General features: G+C 44.6%; 1 protein-coding gene across 1 annotated transcript; it reads right to left on the minus strand.

Moving 5' to 3' along the window:
• Positions 1–810: 810 nt before the first annotated feature.
• chrnb1 (cholinergic receptor, nicotinic, beta 1 (muscle)) lies at positions 811–19,253 on the minus strand. The gene is made up of 11 exons (XM_062383495.1): positions 19,102–19,253; positions 16,847–16,980; positions 14,508–14,552; positions 13,986–14,095; positions 11,355–11,463; positions 11,105–11,249; positions 10,581–10,766; positions 8,736–8,959; positions 6,640–6,815; positions 2,333–2,480; positions 811–2,180 (listed from the first exon to the last, which is right to left on the minus strand). Exons 1-11 carry the CDS (start codon positions 19,160–19,162, stop codon positions 2,025–2,027), a joined length of 1,494 nt encoding a protein of 497 aa, XP_062239479.1. The 5' UTR covers positions 19,163–19,253; the 3' UTR covers positions 811–2,024.
• Between the last annotated feature and the right edge of the window lie 1,634 nt (positions 19,254–20,887).

Genomic DNA, 20,887 nt, shown 5'->3' on the forward strand with positions numbered 1-20,887 from the left:
TGAGCTTCAGGGAAGAAAACAATGTCAAATATATAACATAGAGATGGATGTTGTCGCCAGAGAAATGGTGAGGGGAGACCTCCAGGAAAGTCTTATCGATGGAGTGTAGGACTGTGAATGAACTTCAAGTCGCTTTTTACGAGGTCTGTAATCAGTGGGTCATGAAGGTTTTTGTTTTATCTGTTACACGGGACAAGGAACTATATATATATAAACACTTCATCTCTGTCTCAACTTTCCATTACCTGGGTTCTTTTGTATCTGAGGTCACACTATCTGATCTCGCTCACCCCGGCGAGGGTCTCCGGGTGCACAAACGCAAACACAACATAAATCAGAGCCACGTTGAGGGTTGAGAGAAGGAGAATGTCTCCGACTTGCCCTCCTGCATGCCGCCGCTCCTGGTAAAAATACACCGGCCGGAATGGCCCCCTTGTTGTTTCCGAGCGGGCCCGTCTTCTCGATGCTACAGTTTCAAGCAAGGTCAGCGAGTGAGATAATAAGCTTGGGATAGAAGTGAAAGTAGTTCTCCACGGCACTGTGTCGATGCGGCTGCAGTCGGGTCTGTGACATTGCAGGGCCGTTGCCACAATGAGCTGCAGACGGTCTTCGGATGCCTCGGCTGACAGAGCTCACGCCTCACGTATGCATGAGTGTACTTACACAAAGGGAAATGTCAGGGAAGCCCATGCAGCAATGTCCAGTAAGTGGTGCTGTGTGTGTGTGGACGGTTATTAATAGCACAGCGGGCAGGTGACGGAGCGAGGGTCGTAACTCTCACGGCAAAAATTCGGACAACAGATGGCGCTTTTAATATCCTCCCCTCAGATCTTTATTTAAAAAAAAAAGAAACACACACAAACAAAAATGAAAGCAGAAGATTAAAAAGGCAGGTGTGTGTTTGTGTGATGTGAGAGAATCAGCACAGGGACGTGTGGCACAGGTCTCGAGCATGATGGGAATTCCAGAGGCCAACGGTGCGACCGGTGAATTGAGTTAGCGTGCTGCTCCGCACTCACACACAAGCACACCGCTGCCGAAAATACAAAGAGGATTACTTCAGTGGCCAAAATATCCACGGAGCATGTGCCACGCTCCGGCACATTCTGACACGGGGAAATGAAAGGCACACAGCTCGCTCATTATAGCATCTGGTTGGTCTCGGTGTTTATGCGTTAACACTATTTATGAGTGGCCAACGCAGGATTCACACTCTTCAGACCTACTGAAAGTAACGCCCTGAAAAAGTCACCAGCAAATCCGATAAATATTTCTACATGACGGCCATTTGTAGCGTTGGCTCCGTATAGTTATATCTCATGCAACAGGCTAATAGATGCTATTGGACGTGCACGGCATTTTTTGCTGGTTTAAATTATCAATGTCGAGAACGCAACATTTTCATGTTTTTGTGCACAGTTGCTTATTCAGCCAAGAAACCTGAAGAGGTCCATTCATTTGCACCTACTTGCACATTGACAACATGCCTTTTGTATAGGAGTAATTCATAAAAATGTTATCAGGTACATCATTTTTATATATATGTATAGTTTGACCCATGTCCCATCCAGTAACATGGAGGAGGCACGATTTTTGACCCATACTTAGGGAGCCGTCATGTCGTACATCCTTACAGACCCTCTATGGTCTGATTTGAGACAACCAGTCAATGTGTACGAACAATGTTAGTGAGTATACTGTGGACACGTGTACTACACATATATGTACTGAGTGAAGTTTCTAATTTGAGACACGACAAGTTTCTACCCTCTGTTGGTTTTGTTGTACTGTATATAGTCAATATGTACTTCATCTGTTTTGTCTATGCTACATTCAAATGAACAAGAGAAACACTGTGAGGTCATTTTGCAGATACCTTAGAAGCTAAATAGGCAATGTGAAGTGCAGAGGGCACAATGATGAACTACACAGAGAGAATCACTGGAAGTACAACAATGTCTCATTTCCCTTGTTTTGTAAAGGAGGTACATCAAGGAGAAGATGGCTGAAGAAACTCAAACGTTTCAGTGATTCAGGTGGACTGGAAAAGGGTCATTGGGCGTGTGGTTGAATTTGGCGTCGGAGAAGATGGCCAAGGTTCCCACGGTGGTGATGATGACAAAGAGCCAGAGGAACATGCGGTCCACCACCATGGCTACGTACTGCCAGTCCTCCTTCAACTGGACAAGGCCATCAGGTGGTAGAGATGGCAACAGGATGGACGGACACAAGCATGAGAAAGGGGACAAAAGAAAATATGGACAGAGTGAGAAAACAAAGTTTTGCAAAATCAAAGATTATCTAAATGTTAAGTCCAAGAAGAGACACTTACAGCCTCGTCGTCTTTCGCAGCCTGTAGGGTCTCCGCGATATATGTGATTGCTTCTATGGCTGACTTCAGCTCATCCGGTAATGAAAGGTAGCTACTGGGGCCGTTGATAAACTTCCTCAGGTCCGTGCACATGCCCTCTGGCTGAAACCTGCACACCACAAAATGCACCAAACGTCGCACGGTCAGTAAATATCGCATCGGTTCAGGAGCAATAGAGAGAGTCCACATGCACTGTCGACGCCTGAGCTGAACAAATGCACACGGGCCTGTGGAATGTAGCAACGTGCGAGCAGACGTCAGGCCTCACTAATTAAAAGCTGTTAAAACAGTGAAGCGTGCACAAGCCGGGCTCCGTGTCTCCTCTGCGCTCCTCTGTCTTTCAGAGGGGGGAATAGAAGAGAGAAGGTCAGAGGAGCTCCCGGGGCTCGCTGTACCGGCGTGGGAGTCACCGCTTGGCATCTGCTGACTGCGCTGTTCTGGCTGAGAAACCCTGTGTGTGTGTGTGTGTGTGTGTGTGTGTGTGTCTGAACGTGTGCGTGTTGCTGTGTTTACTGGTTGCCTTCCGTTACCAACTGTCAGCTACAATTGGGGGCCAGGGCTCGCTGGGGGCTGGGTGAGAAAGTTGCTTCCAATCTTTGTCACTCGCTTGGGTATCACACATCAGATGTAATCGAAATCCACGTTCGTTAGCCTCCTCACACTCGAGCTTCCCGGTTAAACTACAGCCCTCCACTGCAACATTCAGTTCCACAACAGACAGTATGGCCACAGCTACCAACTGAGCTGTTATGGTAAATGTGGACATATACTGTAGTGTAGCAGCAGTACAATTACAAAAAGGTATTTTTGGATTGTGTATATGTACGAATATCAGCATATATAGGCCTATATATACATATTTATCTAGCTATTTGATCTAACATTTCATATAGTATTGTTCTATTATATCATATCCATCTATTGAATCTATCTATAGAAATGGTGGCCGCATCAGACCAAGCGAAGCTAGAGCCTCAAAAAGCCTTAATAAATAAAGTGAGCAAGATCAGCTAATGTCTTCAACTGGTCATTATAGGATCATTTCCTGTGGTTCTGCTTTGACCCACAGCGACTGACCAAGCTCCAAGCGTTTCTCATCAGTGATTTATAATCTGATTCTCCCTGCTGCATTTCCATGCATAGCAGTGCAGCATGTCCTTGAGCAATGACGGCCAATGGATTTCCATTGGCCGCGTCCAGGAGAGAGACATACACAGGCGTCTAATACTCCTCTGACATGAGGTAGTGACACAGCAAGACTCAGACAGCGGGACCCCGCAGCCAAAGTGTCTGGTAGAGAAATGACATTGTCTTTCAGGAGGGAAAGGATGATCCTTGTCTCCCTTTGAGGTGTGAGCCATCACATCTGTTCAACACAATATGGTCCTGGATCTAACATGCCTGGGAACTCTGGGACATTACACTATTTCTGTTGCAGACACTATTTAGTGTCCTCTGTGCAAAACTCACATTTGTTATATGTATACCAATTACAAAATGTAATATGTATGCCTCTTACTGTGACATCGTTCTATTTCATATATATAAATGAGTCCACCTGGTCACTGTATTCATCAGTTATTGTGCAGATAATCTGAAAGTGGCTCTTTAATTCCTGTCTATAATTGTCAGACATATTTTTTGTGATGTCACTAAATTCCACAAGTAAAATGACTGAGGGTCACGGAAATAAAAGTCTTTGATGGAAAATGAATAACAATCTACAAACAGTCACAGATGCACAGAGCAGTAAAACCCAAACAAGGCTTGTAAAAATGCATCTGCTGTTAGTCCTCTTGACCTCGTCTGGGCAAAAGTAAGTGAATCCTCTTTGCAGAACAGCTGCACTGGGGCAATCTGTGTGTGTATGAAAAACCTCGAGTATAAAACACCTCTTCCACTTGCTCTTTTTAGAAGTTGGGGCACAAGTGAAGCCAAGTAAAGATGAGTTGCAGGTCAGTCAGATCGACACTAGAGGGCAGTGTGGCACCATGTCTGCAAGAGAGCATGACATCGTGGAGTGGGGCCTTGCAGGCAGGGCGGGGGTGGGGGGTTGGGGGCAAAGGGCTGCTTGGTATTCAGGACAGGACTTTGGGGGGGTTATGATGCACCATCGCTGCTGCTCCTGCGAGTGTGGCAGGTGAGGAGGCTGCAACCTGAGAGAGGCGGAGCCTCATCATATAGAGAGAAGGGGATAAGAGAGAGAGAGAGGGGTGAGGGAGAGACACAATTTGGCCTCTTAACCCCTCCTCCCTTTGGCCTCCTGCGTGGCTCAAAGTAGCACTTCATCAGCGAGAAGTAAATGACTGTTCAGGAGACTAATTCAACTAAAACTGGCTGCGCCTGGTGCCAAGACATGCACTAAACCCAATTAAGGAGGTGTGTGTGTGTGTGTGTGTGTGTGTGTGTGGACTCAGGAGAGATACTGCTGTCTCATCAAACTGCTCTAATAGAGGCCCTCCCCCTCCCCTTCCTCCGTCACCCGTTCTTTCACCTGGACACACGGCGTCCCGCTCTATTGTGTCGGAGTTGATTTGCGCAGGTCATTATTATTTTAGCAGCGATTCTCTGCCGCCTCCTGTCCCCCCTCCGGGCATACTTGATGGAGGTGACGGATGGAGAGGTGGGGAGATTTTTTTGGGCGGTGTATCAATAGAGAAGTGGGGGGCGGGCGGCAGGCTCGTCGAGGATGTCGCAGATGTAGATGGCTTCCTGCGAGGACCGGAGTCTACCTGTATGCCAAGGTCATCTGTTTCCTTGTGTCCGGCGCAATGGAGACCGCAGCTAGACTGATGGGACAGTTTGTCACCAATTTGTGTGCCAGCGCTGGCCGTCATCCAGCTGCTCACAGATCCAGCTCCTTACTCAACAGCCTCAGGGACAGCGCTCTGTAAAACCTTTAATGAAACTCATCAGTCTGGGTTTCACAGGGGCTGTTTGGGGATTAAGGTCCAAACAGGTCCTTGTTTAGATGCTTTTCTATGCACCCAAGCACAAATCTCCATGATGTTCACCTACTGTAGATGGCTGCCAACTCTCCATTTTCCTCCTACTGCTCAGAAATGAAACCATTTAGCCACGTCAATCAATATGTTTCGGTCCATTTTAAGAGGAACAAATAATGAATCAAAACCAAATATACGGGCAGAAATTACCTTTGAACATCAGTTACTCTTCCTAGTTTGATCCATGTCCCATCCGCTAACATGAAGGAGGCAGGATTTATGGCCCGTACTGCTGGCCGCCACTAGGGGACAATCGAGGAACATTGGCTCCACTTTGGGGACCATCTTAGGACAGTCTCTGAATTCAACACCAAAGGTCAGAAAGTTAACCCCCGGCTTTTATGTCTCATGTGAGTTTTTCGCTGATCAGCTCTTGGCTTGCAGCTGCAGCTTTTACCGGGAGCTAATAAAAAGTGACACTGTGATATTTACATACAGGGCGCGTACTATTCGACTGTGACTTTTAGGAATGCGCCTGAGTGTGTTTGCTCGGATGCCTGAGCACGTCTGCTCAGCTCCTCATCCTGCAGCAGATTAGAAGTGAGATACAGGTACGGGAGGAAAAGGGGAATAAATGCACGGCAAGAATTCTGTCTCTCCATACTTGAGGCAACTCCTCTGCCTGGTGATATTTTTCCCTTTTTTTAAGGGAGCGGCCGGAAAAATGCAAGCTGTGGGAAAAACAGAAGGTGCCCGGGCAGCTGACTTCAAAGATAACCTGCTACACGGACTTATACATGAAATTCGATGAATACTCAACACAGGACATGAAAGATGAACTTATGTATATTTCATTTTAAAGTGCTATCTATAGAAACACCTTGGCAGTTTACTTTGAATGTGTTTTTAATCACTTTGATGTTATTCCTTTTAGATATGGATTAAATATTATCATGGGAACACCATCGACACGCAAAAAACACACAGTAGGAGGCTAGTGTTATTTACACACGCACATGTAAACATACACACATATGTACACACACCCACACAGACACACACACATATATACGCATTAGTGGAGATTTCCCTGAACATTTTTGTGCCATTAAAGTCAATATTGTAACAAGTATCGGCTCTGAGATCAGTCAGAGGCTGAGCTAACATCAGCAGAGTCTGTACTGCATAACCATAAAATCACACACAAGGCAAAAAATTATTCTATCATCCGAACACATCTGCAGGCAAAAAATTATTGGGGCTTACATGCACACTCACATGCACAAGCACAAATACTATCACCTTGAGGACTCCTGGTCTCACCTGTGGGGCTTAGGGAACAAGATGGACGAGTCTGGTTTGCGGATGAAGTATTCATCGGCCACTTTGCTGATGGCCATCTTGGGTTTCTCCCGGCGGGGCAGGTTCTCCAGGTACAGGGGGGTCTCCACTTTAGGCCGCAGCATGCGAAGGTAGGGAGGAAGCATGTGGATGAAGATCTAGGAGGAGAGCAAATGAGTTACATCCACAATTTACAGTTTTTCTTCAGCATTTCTTCCTGCAATACAAAAAAAAATACCCATCAAATGCACTCTATTGTGTTTCCTTACCAATAAACCACATTAGTAAACAGAAGGTTGTTTAACTGTACTTTCTGCTCTCAGTCGAAAGCTTGTTGGTTCGCACCGACCTCCCAAATCCATCGCCTCTCCTGGTATTAAAAATCCATTTGTTTGGCCCCTCGTTTCATGATTTATGGGAAAGCTGAGATGTACTCGCCTCATATTTGCCTATTAAGGGTGAGAAATGACTCAAAATGTGGAATTTAGCAGCGCGATAACCTTTGAGAACAATTGCTGCTGAATGATCTGGGCGGGGAAACCAAAATGGGAAACGGTCTCCAATTCCTCAATGTCTACTCTCAAGGTGTCCTTGAGCAAAGATCATAAACTCCGGACGCTCCAGTGGAGCTCCTCAGGGAAGGACGGGAGTTGTACTCTGAGATGTGTGTGAATAAAACTGAAATTAAATGTTTCTTAAACACTCTGATTTTGTCTTTATAAAATCCATCAGCTGGAATTCCTTGGATGTCACACGTTCAAAAGGATTTCACAAGACTTGAAGATAAAACTGGGGCAAAATATCAGACTTGATCAATATCACAAGGCTGTAAAATGGCTTCTTTATCTGCCCTTTGAAGTGCTTTGATATCCATCACTTGAAATAACTCTTGGCTTGCCTGTATTGACACATAGATATCAATAATATCCCGCTGGCAGGGAACACGCTGTAGCTGCAATAGGGAATGTAACAAGAGGCCTGTAAAATGAAATGTGGCTTGTATAGTGATTTTCTTTATTAATTCAGAAGTAACTAGAATGGCACTGAGTCAAGGCCCAATAGTCTCTTTATGAAATCACGTTTAAATGCGGATTTTAACGTGGGTTATCATTCAGATACTTAATACTCGCTAGATCCCATCCAACACCACCAGTGTGTGGAGTTTCCTTAACTACGCACAGCACCCCCCCCCACCTTCCAACCTTGATGACATAACCAGGGGTTTATTAAGCGCCAAATGGACTCTCACGTTCTGTGCACAAATCTTTCCTTCCCACACGGACGCTGAACATCTGGAGAGCAGCAGCGATAACAGGCCGAACCTATAATGCTTCTGTCACCGTCAATCCAGCACCGATTCCCCCCCTCGGTTCAGTTAAACCATTGAACCTGTGTGAATCAGCCGAGTGTGTCAGAGCCTTGTCACAGCGACCGTTACAGAACCCGGAGCAAAGTGTAGAGCCGCTGTAATTAGCTTCAGATAATGTGCAGCGAGGGCGGCAGCCGCTGATGGAGGTTAATGGTTCAATGTGGCGTTCAGGGAGCGTTCAGGACTGTGTGGACTGCATCGAAACCTTAGCTACTAATACATCCATTACCGATTTAACAGTGAAAATTAGCAATACGTTAATAAATGTCAATGACCCCACAGTTCGATAGACTCTATAAAAGAATAGAGGACGGTACAGCTACCCAAAGCCGAAGCCAAAACATCTTGATCGCCCCCTTGTGGCAGGCTGCTGTGTCGGCCAAACACCCCAACTCCTACGTGTTAATGGATAGGACAAGGATCAAAATAAAATGTCAATTAAATAAATCTTTTCTGGAAGATGTTTTATTACACTGACTTATTCCATTTGCCTGTTCATATTTGTGGTAAGTTTGGTTTTGAATAGTTATTTGATGCTATAAAAACGTCACAATTGACAGCTGAGACTGACTCGTGATTGGTCGCGCTCTTGTGTCAGCAAGAGGTCGATACCACAGCTTCACACTGGGATCACGGAGGTATTTCTTTTTGTAAGTAAAGCCAGCATAAATTACTCTTTAGTCAACTCCACTCTGTGATAGGGCCTCACCTTACGGACCCACATGGGCATCGTGTGGGTGTTGGAGGAGCGGTGATGCAGGTTGAGGACGACCACACCGAGGATGACGGAGAAGGTGACGAGGATCATGGTGAACATGATGTAGTTCACGATGATGGGGACGCCCAAGGACGTCTCTGGGATCTTATCAGCCAGCAGCAGCAGGAAGACGGTGAGGGTCAGCAGCACGTTGATTGACAGACCCATCTTCTCACCTGGTGAGGACAAAACAACATCTGGAGTTGAGGAGAGAGTCCCCTGGACAAAGTTTGTTTTCCCTCTGTGTGGGTGAGATAGTATTTTAGCAGCATCTGGCCCATGCATTGAAAAATCCCTCTATCGTAAAACACAAAGTTCAACATGTCCGAATTCTTCCTCCGCTGACAACTTAATCCAAACAAAGTGCAGCGCATAAAATTATTGATCAGCAGCCAAAAAATACCCTATTGGATTATTACTATTTAAATGTCCTTGACTTGTGTATCAGGGATGAGGATCATCCTTTATGATCGGGCACACGTGTCTGCAGATAGTGCAGACCTTGAGCTGTCCCACAAGCAGAAACCTGAAAAGATGGGGAGAATAAAAGCACAGAGGCTGGAGAAGACTTTGCTGGGACACAGGCCCCCCATAACTAAAGGAAGAAGATATGGTCCCAGTAAGGGACAAAAAAATGACAACCACCTCTTTCTTTGGACAATGTGATATAAGGGATTCGCTGCTAAACCCAACCCGAGAATATCGGAGAAGAGCGGGATGATGTGTTTCTCCTAACGAAGAGAAATCACGGCCAAGTCAACGTTGCAGAAACAACAGCAAATGGCTTAAGATATAAAGAGGAGAACAACTGAGGATCAGTCAGCTTCTCTTCTCGCCTGTGTTTTTGTGATTGAATGTAGTCTGGGGACCAGTCGGTGGTTTACTCCTGGTGAAAGATCGTTTAGCGCGTTGACCTCCGTCACCAAACAGTTGTGTAGTGTGAACTACACAGCAATCCAGTGACTGTGAAGCTTAAAAGATTTCCACAGCAGATTTTTTGAATTTCATGATGCCATCTATAAAACATACACATTTACTCAGTGAGGAGGAAGGAGGTAACGTGTTAACTCTTAAATCACGGGACACAGGCCCAGGTCTTCTACATGTGTGACTCGACTTTTTCATCCTGAGAGATTTGTTTTCTTTTCTTTTTCTGCTTCTCGGGTGTCAGAGCCCCCCCTCCCTGGATCTCCCACTGTTTGCTCATAAGCTTCTCTGGAGTTGCTGCGGACTTTATACGAGGGGACAAGATGGAGAAAGTCTGCAGTAACTCCAGAGCCTCTCACTCTGACACTTACTGCATCTTTTAATCTTTTTCTTGTAGGATTTCCAGTCATAAAATGCTATTGCCTCTCTGTAATATACAAAACTCTGTGGACACATTTAAAAATCTGATTCACTCGGGCCAACATAGCGGCACATATCCATGTTACTACCTGCACTGCCATGGGAGGTGCACAGACCTAAAGACTGACGACCTGATGAATCTGTGTAAACCAGTCTGTTGGAGAAAGCATATTGAAAGCAAGGAGGTACAGTGAGCAGGGCAGAGTGTCAAGCTGATCACTCTCAGGAGTTGGTGGGCTGAGTTCTACCATTTTCCTTTTCCAGGTTATCGATTCAGCTGAGCGCCAGGAAGCAACTATCTCATCTGAAATGAAATCCCTTCTGTTCCTGCGATTGCACGAGTGTGTGACTGACCAATTTAAACAGACCACACAGGCCCAATTAGGAAGTCAGTAAACCAGTGGAATGATTGTCCGGACAGTCACCACAAACCGGCTTGTGTCGTCGTACCTGCATCAGGCGGCAGGTAGAAGTTAAAGATGGCGATGATGGTGATGAGGATGCAGGGGAGGATGATGTTCAGGACGTAGTACAGAGGCTTCCTCTCGATGATCATGTAGAAGACCATGTCCTCGTACATGTCGTCACTCACCACCTTCCTTGCCGGCTTGTGCTTGATGTGCCACTCGCCGCCCTCTGGGGGGGGGGGGGGGAGACATTTCAAAACCATAGCTTTTACTGGACAAAGCATCAAATCTGCATACCACAGGGGGCACATTCCAAGTGAGGAGAAACACTCTGGTGACTGATATCAAGCAAAATCAAGGGTAAGTACAGTATTTACTGTTGTTTACTGTGCGTACAAATAAGACTACTCTTCATATTTTTCCCTATAAACTGAGAAGGATAAACACAGAACTTTCGCAATCTACGGAAAGTTGAATTTATTCTTTAATTTATCACACTTTCCCTTTTTTTAACAGAGCTCACTATTCCCTATATTCCACCATCCATCCTTCCACGCATCTTCTCACCGGTGTAGCCGTCGTCCAGCAGGATCTCCCGTATCTCTTTGCCCTTTGAGTCCAGCGCGTACTGCAGGTCGATCTCCGTCGAGTCGTACGTGTAGGAGCGGAACTGCATGGTGCAGTTCTGCCAGTCGAAAGGGAACAATGCCACCTGGAGGGACCGACGTGGACGTGAGGGGAGTCACAGCAGGGGAACGATCTCAAGAGGAATGGAATGAAAAGCAGGGTGTGTGTGTGTGTCTGTGTTGAATTTCACCTTAACTCCACAGGAGCTGCAGTACAGTGCAGGGGGAGTCCAGGTTATTCTGCCGTTACTGTATGCCTGGATGGCGACTTCCAGGGCCACATGAAACACGCCGTCATTACTGGGAAATTAGATAAGAATGAATTGAATGACTTTGTTTTGTGTATGTATCTTCACACACACTGGATCACAGCAGCGTCCCCGCTTGCGCTCTGCGCTCCATGAGACCGCCGCTCCTCTCTCGACCTCACTCAAGCTACACATCTACAACAAGTGTGGCACGTGGACAGTTGTCAATATTGCATCAAAGGAACAGGAAGAAGTAGCCGTCCGGCAGGAGATGTTGCTCCATGCAAGCAAAAAGAGTTTTCAACACTTTCTTCCCACAGGCAATAATACTGCGGAACTCTGAATGAGCACAATAAGTCACTGTTACCCATTAAAGCAACATTTATTTTACCTACTGTTGGGGTTGTTTGAATAATTTAACCTCAGGCATTTGATTGCAATATATGATTATCGTGCTTGTTTCTAAAGGGGCTGTTCGCTGAATGTTTCACGGATACGGCTGGACTGACATTAATAAACTTGATATTATTTTTGTTTTTATCTAGATCTGCACCCAATTTGACACACACACACACGCCTGATTTAAGTTCCATTAATGATTCTCTGGGAAATTAATGCAAATGTCGATAAACGCTCCAACTCGCAATGTTAAAGAAAGAGACAGCAAATCCTGATTGAGAATTCCACCATCTTCCACCGGGGTCATGTCCCGCCCCTCCACAACTTTTTATAAAAAAACAGATGAGGAGACTTTACATAATCCTGCAAGCAAACAAACAAACGCTGACAAAAACATAATCTCCTCGGTGACCTCCTTTAACTTTTACAGGCTGGGTTCAGCTGTCAGTCCATCACAAGGCAAAAGTGTAACAATTGCTGCACGGATCTTTGCAATCGTTAGCATGTTAATGTAGCGTCCTTCAAACTCCATCCTGTAAGAGCAGCATCATGGGTTTGAATCTTTGTTTTAATGTCGCCCCACTTCCTCCTACTTTCCCATCTCTTCGTTCTGCACGATGATGCAGAATCTAAGAGGGACATCAACAGTTGGCTGCAGTCCCGTTCTGAGAGACCCCCACTAATACATTTTAACTGACGTGGATAAAAGGGAAGAACTCCATCAATTTACTCCAGACGCCTCGGAGTGCAGCGCCACTGCACACAAAGCTGTTTTCGCTCACAGCACAATGCACAACAAAGACACAGAGTCAATTAGACACAGATTTAGTCATCTGTCGAGGTGTTGTGTTTGGCTTTTATGGCTCCGGATGATTTAACAGAGAGAGGCTTGTGTCCTTCATGCAGGGCCCTCCTGAAACCCTCGTGCCTGTGAAGGGGGCTGCTGCTGCTGCTTCAGTGACAAGCTCTCACACCCACACACACACACACACACACCCAAAAGGGAAAAGCAATGTTTGCATTTGTTTAAGTCTCTGTTGTTGCCTCCTGAGCTGAAGAACCTGAGCATCAGAAGGAAAAAAAGGATTTTAAGTGTCTACATATTTTATTTAAAGGTGTAATATATGTATATATATATATATACATATTTTATTTAAAGGTGTAATATATATATATTACACCTTAAAATAAAATACAGGATTATGTATTTTATTTAAAGGTGTAATATATATATATATATATATATATATATATATATATATATATATATATTACACCTTAAAATAAAATATGTAGACACTTAAAATCCTTTTTTTTATATAGTCTTTCCATTAGTGGACCTGTGTTGTGTTCAGGCTCCATCGTGCCTAAAAGAATCACCTCAGTGCTTCAAGCCGTTCTGGTAAAATACAGCTGGACGTAAAGTCGGGTCTTGGAGAAAAGTGCTGACGTAGCTGTGACCGGTGGATGTCGGGGTTGATGGGCCATTAAAAGCTTCACTACGCTTTAACAACACGGTGCAAACGTGTCTCCCACGTCACCTCCTCTCACAATAAATAGTCCAAATTATGATAATGACCTTGAGGGGAGGTGTAAGTGATCCAGAGACGAGAGTTAGAGCGGACGAACATGGATGGATCTCTGTGTATCAGGAGCAGTGGAACAAGCAGCAAATTCATCTCTACTGACTCGTCCACAAAAATGAGTCAGATTCAGTGGAAGGAAACAAGGAAAATATTCAGCACATCATGTTTTCGTTATATAATTGTGCATAATATCCTATTGCACTTTTTCAACATGGAACAGGCACATTTAAATGTATGGGAGGGAAAAAACACTTTTCCCTTCCTATTTTTAGTTTTTATATCTTATTATTTTCCTCATTGAATTCTGACTTTATTCCGGTAAAATATTTCTAATTAATCTATGACTTTTGAGTACTATCACGACTTTTTCCGCATTAAATTCTGACGCTATTCTCACAATCTTACATTATTCTCATAACATTAAAAATGCATTCTCGATATCTGAGATTTCTTTCTTCATAGTGACCCTATCCTATGTCTTAACATCCTATATTAAAATAATAAACATTTAAAAGAAAAGAACAGAGGAGATTAAACAAATTGTTTCTCCTCTGAGTTCATATTGATGAATGTCAGTGTGATTTCTTACTTGTTGATGAGGACGATGTCCGGCAGCCAAACCTTCAGAGCGGGGATCCGCAACACCTCAATCCCATCATGCTCCTTTGGTTTCCAGGACAACCGATGATCTGTCCATTCCTGAATACAAAATATCATTTATAAATGCAGGGGTTTCCCCTTTGCATTCATCCGACCAAACCGAAATGTTATTTGCCTAATGTTTAACTTTACATTAGATCCATATGGCTACTCCGAGTGTTCCTGCCTGTATGTTTGTGTGGTGTAAGGGCACTGGGCTGCACTGGGAGAGTCAGGTCTGATGTTAATACATTCATATCCACTGGTGCTGGAGTCACGGTTGAGTTGGTCAAAATGATGAGAAATAGCAGGCGGTTATTCAGTGTTAATGAAGTGTAGGGCTCCCCCCCATCATCCAGCAACAAGCTTGTGTTCTCGTTTGTTATTGTGCAAAATGTCCAAAGCAAACTTCACTTCGGGGTTGAAGGTGCAACAAGGTCTGGGACAGGGGAGCTGACGGGGACAGACTTACCAGGTTCATGACAACGACCGTGCTCATTTCTTCATTCTTCATATTCTGGAGGCAAAGAAGAAGTATCTGTGTTATCAAAGCTTCTTTTCTAGATCAGCGCTGGTGGCAGCACCACAGAAATAAATCTGCATTGACATGATCACTTTCTTAGTTCAGAAAAAAAGCCTGCTGAATATTTTCCTTGTGAAAACAAAGCATTATCTCATTAATTCATAAAAAATATGATTTTGAGGTGAATTTAATAACCTTCCTTACAGCAAAGTTCTCATTACAATAAATTCAGTGGCAGCTACAAGTGTCTGTTAAAATTACAGCAGGCACTTGAAGCCGCTACTGAATTTATTGTTCGCTCAGCTCTCATAAAAACACTTTGGTATCTTCCAAGCAGTGCGACCATGTTGAATCCGAACGGCAAATCTGTCACACAAAAGTATTGGCAGAAATCGAAAAATAAAAGAAGCTAAAATGCATGAATTGTTTTTCTAACCTTATTCTTTATATCCACACACTTTATATTTACATCAGGAGCAGTCCTCTCCACGGAGGCCCCCATCTTTTTTACAGTAGCCGAGACAAAACAAACCTTTTAAGTTTTAAGGACGACTGAAGGTTCTCTATCTTTCATGTTTGGAAGGGGAGGGGGAGACGAGGGGGATTCAACTGCAACATGCAACTTCACCACTAGATGTCACTTAATTCGACACACCGAACCTTTAACTGGGAAGATATTTCAGTTTCAAGACTTTGGATTTGAGCGGAGCCACTTACAATGCACTACCTGGATTACATGTTGCTTCTGTTGCTCCTTGCCTACGCTTAAAAGGGGTATACGAAACCAAGCTGAAATATATAAAGTATTGATTATATTTTTCATTTGTTCTTTGGCATGTCCCTTTTTGTCCATACTGCATGTGAGCAGGTTCTGCCGGTGGAGATCACCCTGCACATGGCGGGTTACGATGCAGACGCAGGTAGAACAGCTGATAGCAGAGACACTGGCTGGTGATTGTCCGTCCAGCTCGAAGGAGACCGGGGCTGCTATTTAAAACGCTGGGAGGAATGTCAGGGAGACAGCTGGGACAGGGGCTGGGAGAGAGAGGGGGCGGGGGGGCCGAGAGACGACGACTCATACCACACCACATCCCACATACACACACACACACACACACACACACACACACACACACACAAACACCAAATCTCATCACCGGCCTATTGCCCACTGTTACTTCCTGTAACTGTGTGAATTTCCCTCTGGGCAAATGTTAATAATAATAATATCACAGCGGTTATCCAGCTGACGGGTTCCGGGCGGACGGGGGGCCGAGCGTCAAAGTGGGTCAGTTTTCAAGACAACTTAAGGGACCCCACGTGACTTCCTCTCCAGAGTGAGAGCGACCTTGAGTATGTTAATGTGACACAGTGTGCACGAATTGTGTGGGTCTGTTTGATTGCATACTCGCGTTTTACCCTCTTACGAAGTCACGCAGGCAGAAACACTTCTCATAACACACATTTTCCAAGCATGGATGAATAGGAATGTAGATCTTCACATCAGGAGCAGGGCTCTATGTGCTATCAGACTCAGCAGGCTGGCAAGCACTGAATCTAGAACCATATTTCTCAGATGTTTTAAAAAACATTTGCAGGTCTCGTCGTGCGTGACTACAAGGATGTGGCCCTCAGCGTGGGGAGCAAGCATTCTGCTCCCAACCCTCACAGAGACGCGTTAGTCTGTGTCAATCCGATTCAGAGTTTTAAGCACTGATCTACCTCAGAGGCAAAACTACATTTTCTGGCTGAGTCCAGTGAAATGTGAAGGGAGTAAGAGAGCAGGCTGGGAGACAGACACCAGGGAGAACCTGTGCTTCTACTGGAACAGGAAACCCTTCAAAAAATCATATTTTTTGTTTGAAGAGGCACAATAATTAACCAGCGTTTTTCTATTACTAGTGCAGTGTTTGTGTGGACTGGGCTGTTTGCTTGGCCTGTGGTGATGCTGGTTGCAGCTTTTCCTTCTGAAAATGTAGAAATGACCTGCAGTACAATACACATCCCAAGTGTAAGGCTGATAAGATGAGTGGTTCTGGAGATATGATATATTTCTTAATTGAGAATTAACGCCTTAATTATTTCATTCATTCCGAAAAAACAGGGCTCTATTTCTGAATGAATGACATTTAAACATTTAAAAAACTAAATTCTGATCTTTTTTTCTGAATTAGAGTTGTCGAGGCTCTCTTAAATCGAAGCAAACATCCCAAACGTCCCTTCTGTTTAGCTCAATCCGGTTGTATTTTTGTTAGGATTTTAGAGATTTTGAGTTTTCTGTTGCTCACCAGTCCAACGAAGGAGGACAGGACCATACCCACGCGGACCACCACCCTCTGTTCCGGGGTGGGGGCTGGCCGGACCATGCGGTTGTAGTTGGTGAAGACCTTCTTCATCAGAACCTGCTCCATCTCCGAGGCGCCTGGACGACACATGGAGAAAGGTTTGGGTTATGACTTCATCAGTTTGATTTGTCGACAGTGGATAATCAGACCGGAACTTCCGAATTTTCCTGAAGCTAGCCAAGTTGTTTTTGTGCCCTAATTTCCCTCATGAACCTGTTCCATCTCCTTAACTGTGTATTTATTGTTTCCATTCTGAACACAACCCTTATGCCTGCATACTGTCAGGACGGGTCAATCTGTGTCCTCGCCTGTTAGCGGTGACAGAAATCGCCGCAAAGTTGTACTTCTACTCCATTTTTATGCAAAAAGCTCCTGTTTTATTCGCAGCCGTCTCCTCCTCGGTGCTGGAAGGTTAGAGGCATTTATAATCAGCAGCTCCGGCGACGCCGCATTCATCACGTTTGGCACCGCCGTGGCCCCAGCACGATCTGACCTGACAGGAATAAATGACAACGATCACCCGGCACGGCAGCCCCATTAGCCAGGCACGGGGCTGCATGGCTGCTGATGGGCGGGAGTGGGAGTCGGTTGAGGAAGGCTATAAAAAAAAAAGAATTAGCATTTTCTTCTCCCTGCCTGGTCCTGACGCGGTAAATAAGTCAAACTCGACTAGGAGACCGGTGAGATCAGATGAGGTGGGACATTGTTGAAGGCTCGTGTTGCACAGAGGGAAATCTGAATGGTCGTTTGTGAGCTTTGGTTTTCTGTCGTCGCACGGATAAGGGACAGGGGAGGGATTTATAAAACCTCCAGAAAAGGCACTTAAATGGGATCGCAGCCGCTTGCCCCACTTGTTGACTTGTATTCATCGATCAGTGATGAACATTCATTCAAAATTGTCAATACAACACAACAACCACAAGTCAGAGGATCCTCTGTTGTTCGTGAAATGGTTAAGGTAACATGAGATGATAAATACAAAACACATAACTTATTTGACACATCTATCTCTGATCTACTGAATGTGCTGTAATAGTTACTTTAGTCTAGTATGGTATTGTACAGAATAAGACAATGTAGCATAGTATGGTGCAGTATAGTGTAGTAAAGTGCAGCATAATATAGTGTAGTATAGTAATGTACAGTATAGTGTAATACAGTGTGGTAGAATGTTGTAAAGTATAGTCCAATACAATATAGTATAATAAATGGAGTAGAGTAGAGCGAAGTACAGTGTATTATAGTAAAGTACAACAAAGCATGATAGTATATTATAATATGGTAAATCATATTAGAGTAGAGTAAAGAACCATACAGTACAGTACAGTGCAGTATAGTGGAGTTCAGTACAGAGTGTAGTATCATATAGCATTAAATGTGATTCCTCTGAAGTTTATGTATGTTGTGTGTGGCTTTGGTGTCTCTGATTATATTTAATGAGTAACTGTGTGTCACATAGTCAGTTTGATCTCTCCTTATTTACCCATTTTCCCCAAAATAGTCTCAGAGGCGGAAGTAATCGCAGAAGCTCTCCACGAAGCTTTGTGAAAGACTGTGGTTGAAGTCAAGGAAGAACCCATTACATTTTCTCTGGGAATAATTCAGGGATCTTAAAGGGAAAAAGGGCCTATTCAGCTGATAGTGTGAGGTTTGATTGAATTCAATGGAACCTTAAAGTCCTGTTGGAGGCATGTGTCCCAATGCTTATTGTTTAAATCTGGTGCCTGACTTTTTCAGCCATGCTAGCAGCTTTGCTCTGGAGTGGGCAATGCTGCTTTGTTGCTCGGTCGGGCCCCCGCTCCTATTGTCGACTGGAACCGACCAAATACCTGCTGATTTTACGACGTTTCCCATCATGATCGGCTGCCCTCTCTATGTGGTGCTAACCAGCATATGAGAGGGGCAGCAGGGAAAAGGCCTTTGTACACACTAAAGCAACATGGGGGGGGTATAAAAGCCATACGAAACTGAATTGACCAGACCTGCACTGCAACACACTATGGATTAAGCTGAATCTACTGTCCCTAATCCACCTCGTACACAACAATAATCCAACAATATGTTTTTTGGATGGCTTCCACTGGTTCATACTGGTGGGTTTCTGGTGAACATGTGCCATATATTACATATAGAAGTGTTACATGACTGCTACAGCTCTGTTACAGGACCTGGTTATGTTGTGTCGACCTGTCACTTACCTCCCAATGTGCCCAGGCTGCACAGGCAACATGTCAGCAGGAGCAGATCGGAGTGTTTCATGTCCCCCCCTCTTCAAAAACCGATCCTCACTGGGTTAATCCGACTCCTGCGACTTCTCTCCCTGTTTTCCAGTGGAAGTGGACAGTGCGAGTTTTTGGTTTGGACTGTTGTTGTCTGTCAGTCAGGCCGGCCTGGCCAACTGCTGTCTGCTCCGATTACCTCCTGGAGGGAGGGGGTGTGTGTGTCACTGTTCCCCCCCAACCCCCACCCGTCAGTGTGAGCCAGAGTTTAGTTTTAGTTCAATACAACACAAGTCAAAACATGACAATGTCTGGGTCGAGCAGTCTCCACCTTTACAGATACAAACCTTTTTATATTATCGAGATGACATTGTACAACCCCACAAATGTAATCTGACTAACCAAGAAGATATGTTTGTAAAGTACACTGCAGTCTTTATATGTACACACAATACAAAAAGTGAAAAAGCCTAACAAGGACACACAAACTGTGACAAACTGACTTGACACAGGGGAAACACAACTGAAATGACACAACATGAGGGATAGTGAAAGGTTGTCAATCACCTCCTGTTCTTGGCATCAAATAAATGCAAACCAAACTTGCTTGAAGAATGAACCCTTAGAAAAGCACTGTGATAACATGTAACTACAATAACAGAAACAATCATGAAAAAAAATGTTAATTGATGACTCATCAATTAACATGGAGGAGGAGGTAGGATTTATGACCTGGTGTGCAGCCAGCAGGTGGCGATAAAAACTCTTTAGCTTCATTTATGGGGAGCAGTCATGTCGTCCATCTTTACATACAGTCTATGTTTCTAACATACTTTCAGGGACAAACAACACACCCTTGTCTCACCCACATCCTCTGACTTTCTGTCCAACCTTCTCACATCTCCCTTTTCTGCCATTTTTCACGTCACAGCAGATGTTGTCAGAATAGGACCCTGTTGGCTACTCACTGTGACATGACCCTGAAGGCGACAGTAGTCTTCAAGCAATGACCTTGGTGGACTGTTGCAAGGGGCCGACACCTCTTGGCGTCGGGTCAGTGAGAGTCTGAGAGGCGTGCTTGCTAAACCTGGCGTGGAGAGACGTCTTGTCCATTTTAGTTGTGACATAAGATTTGCTTTTACATAGCTGTCTTCCCACTGTACTAACAGGACATACAGAGGTGATACAGGGGCCATTACTCTCTCTGTAAATTACTTCACTGTAAGTTTAAAAAAAGTTTGATCGCGCAATGCTGCAGTATTTTTCCAAAGGCCCCGGCTGTAAAGCATCTCCATCCTCCCCTTTATGTCCTGCGTTCTCATCTCTTTATGCCACTCCGCTATCGCAGACACTCGTCGGACGTCCACGCCGCTTTAATTTATGACCCACTGTCACTGCCATTTGGCCCGCCGCCAATTTAATTACCATAGAAGCTAACTATTAAAAGCTAGCGGCCAGTGTTGAGTCGCACATCAAATGGTCCGGAGGGAGTGTATAAAGCACTCGTTGGCAGTGACTCAATTTCTGCGATCTCTCCCAGAGCAACTGTTATAGATCACTGTTTAATATCAGGAGCAAGTCGTCAACTTAAATTACTTGGATTGTTTACACAGGTAACAAGCAATTTCTGTTTGATGCCGGGAGATTATCTTTACACTTTATTCCAGGACAGAGTCAAAGTCCCCACTTTGTTTCCTGCTTTAATTACGGTCAAATTACTCGATGTGATAACTTTCTTTTTTGTTGACTCTGCTAACGACCTCAG

This window comes from Platichthys flesus, chromosome 24, assembly GCF_949316205.1.
Source record: "Platichthys flesus chromosome 24, fPlaFle2.1, whole genome shotgun sequence".
NCBI lineage: Eukaryota > Metazoa > Chordata > Actinopteri > Pleuronectiformes > Pleuronectidae > Platichthys > Platichthys flesus.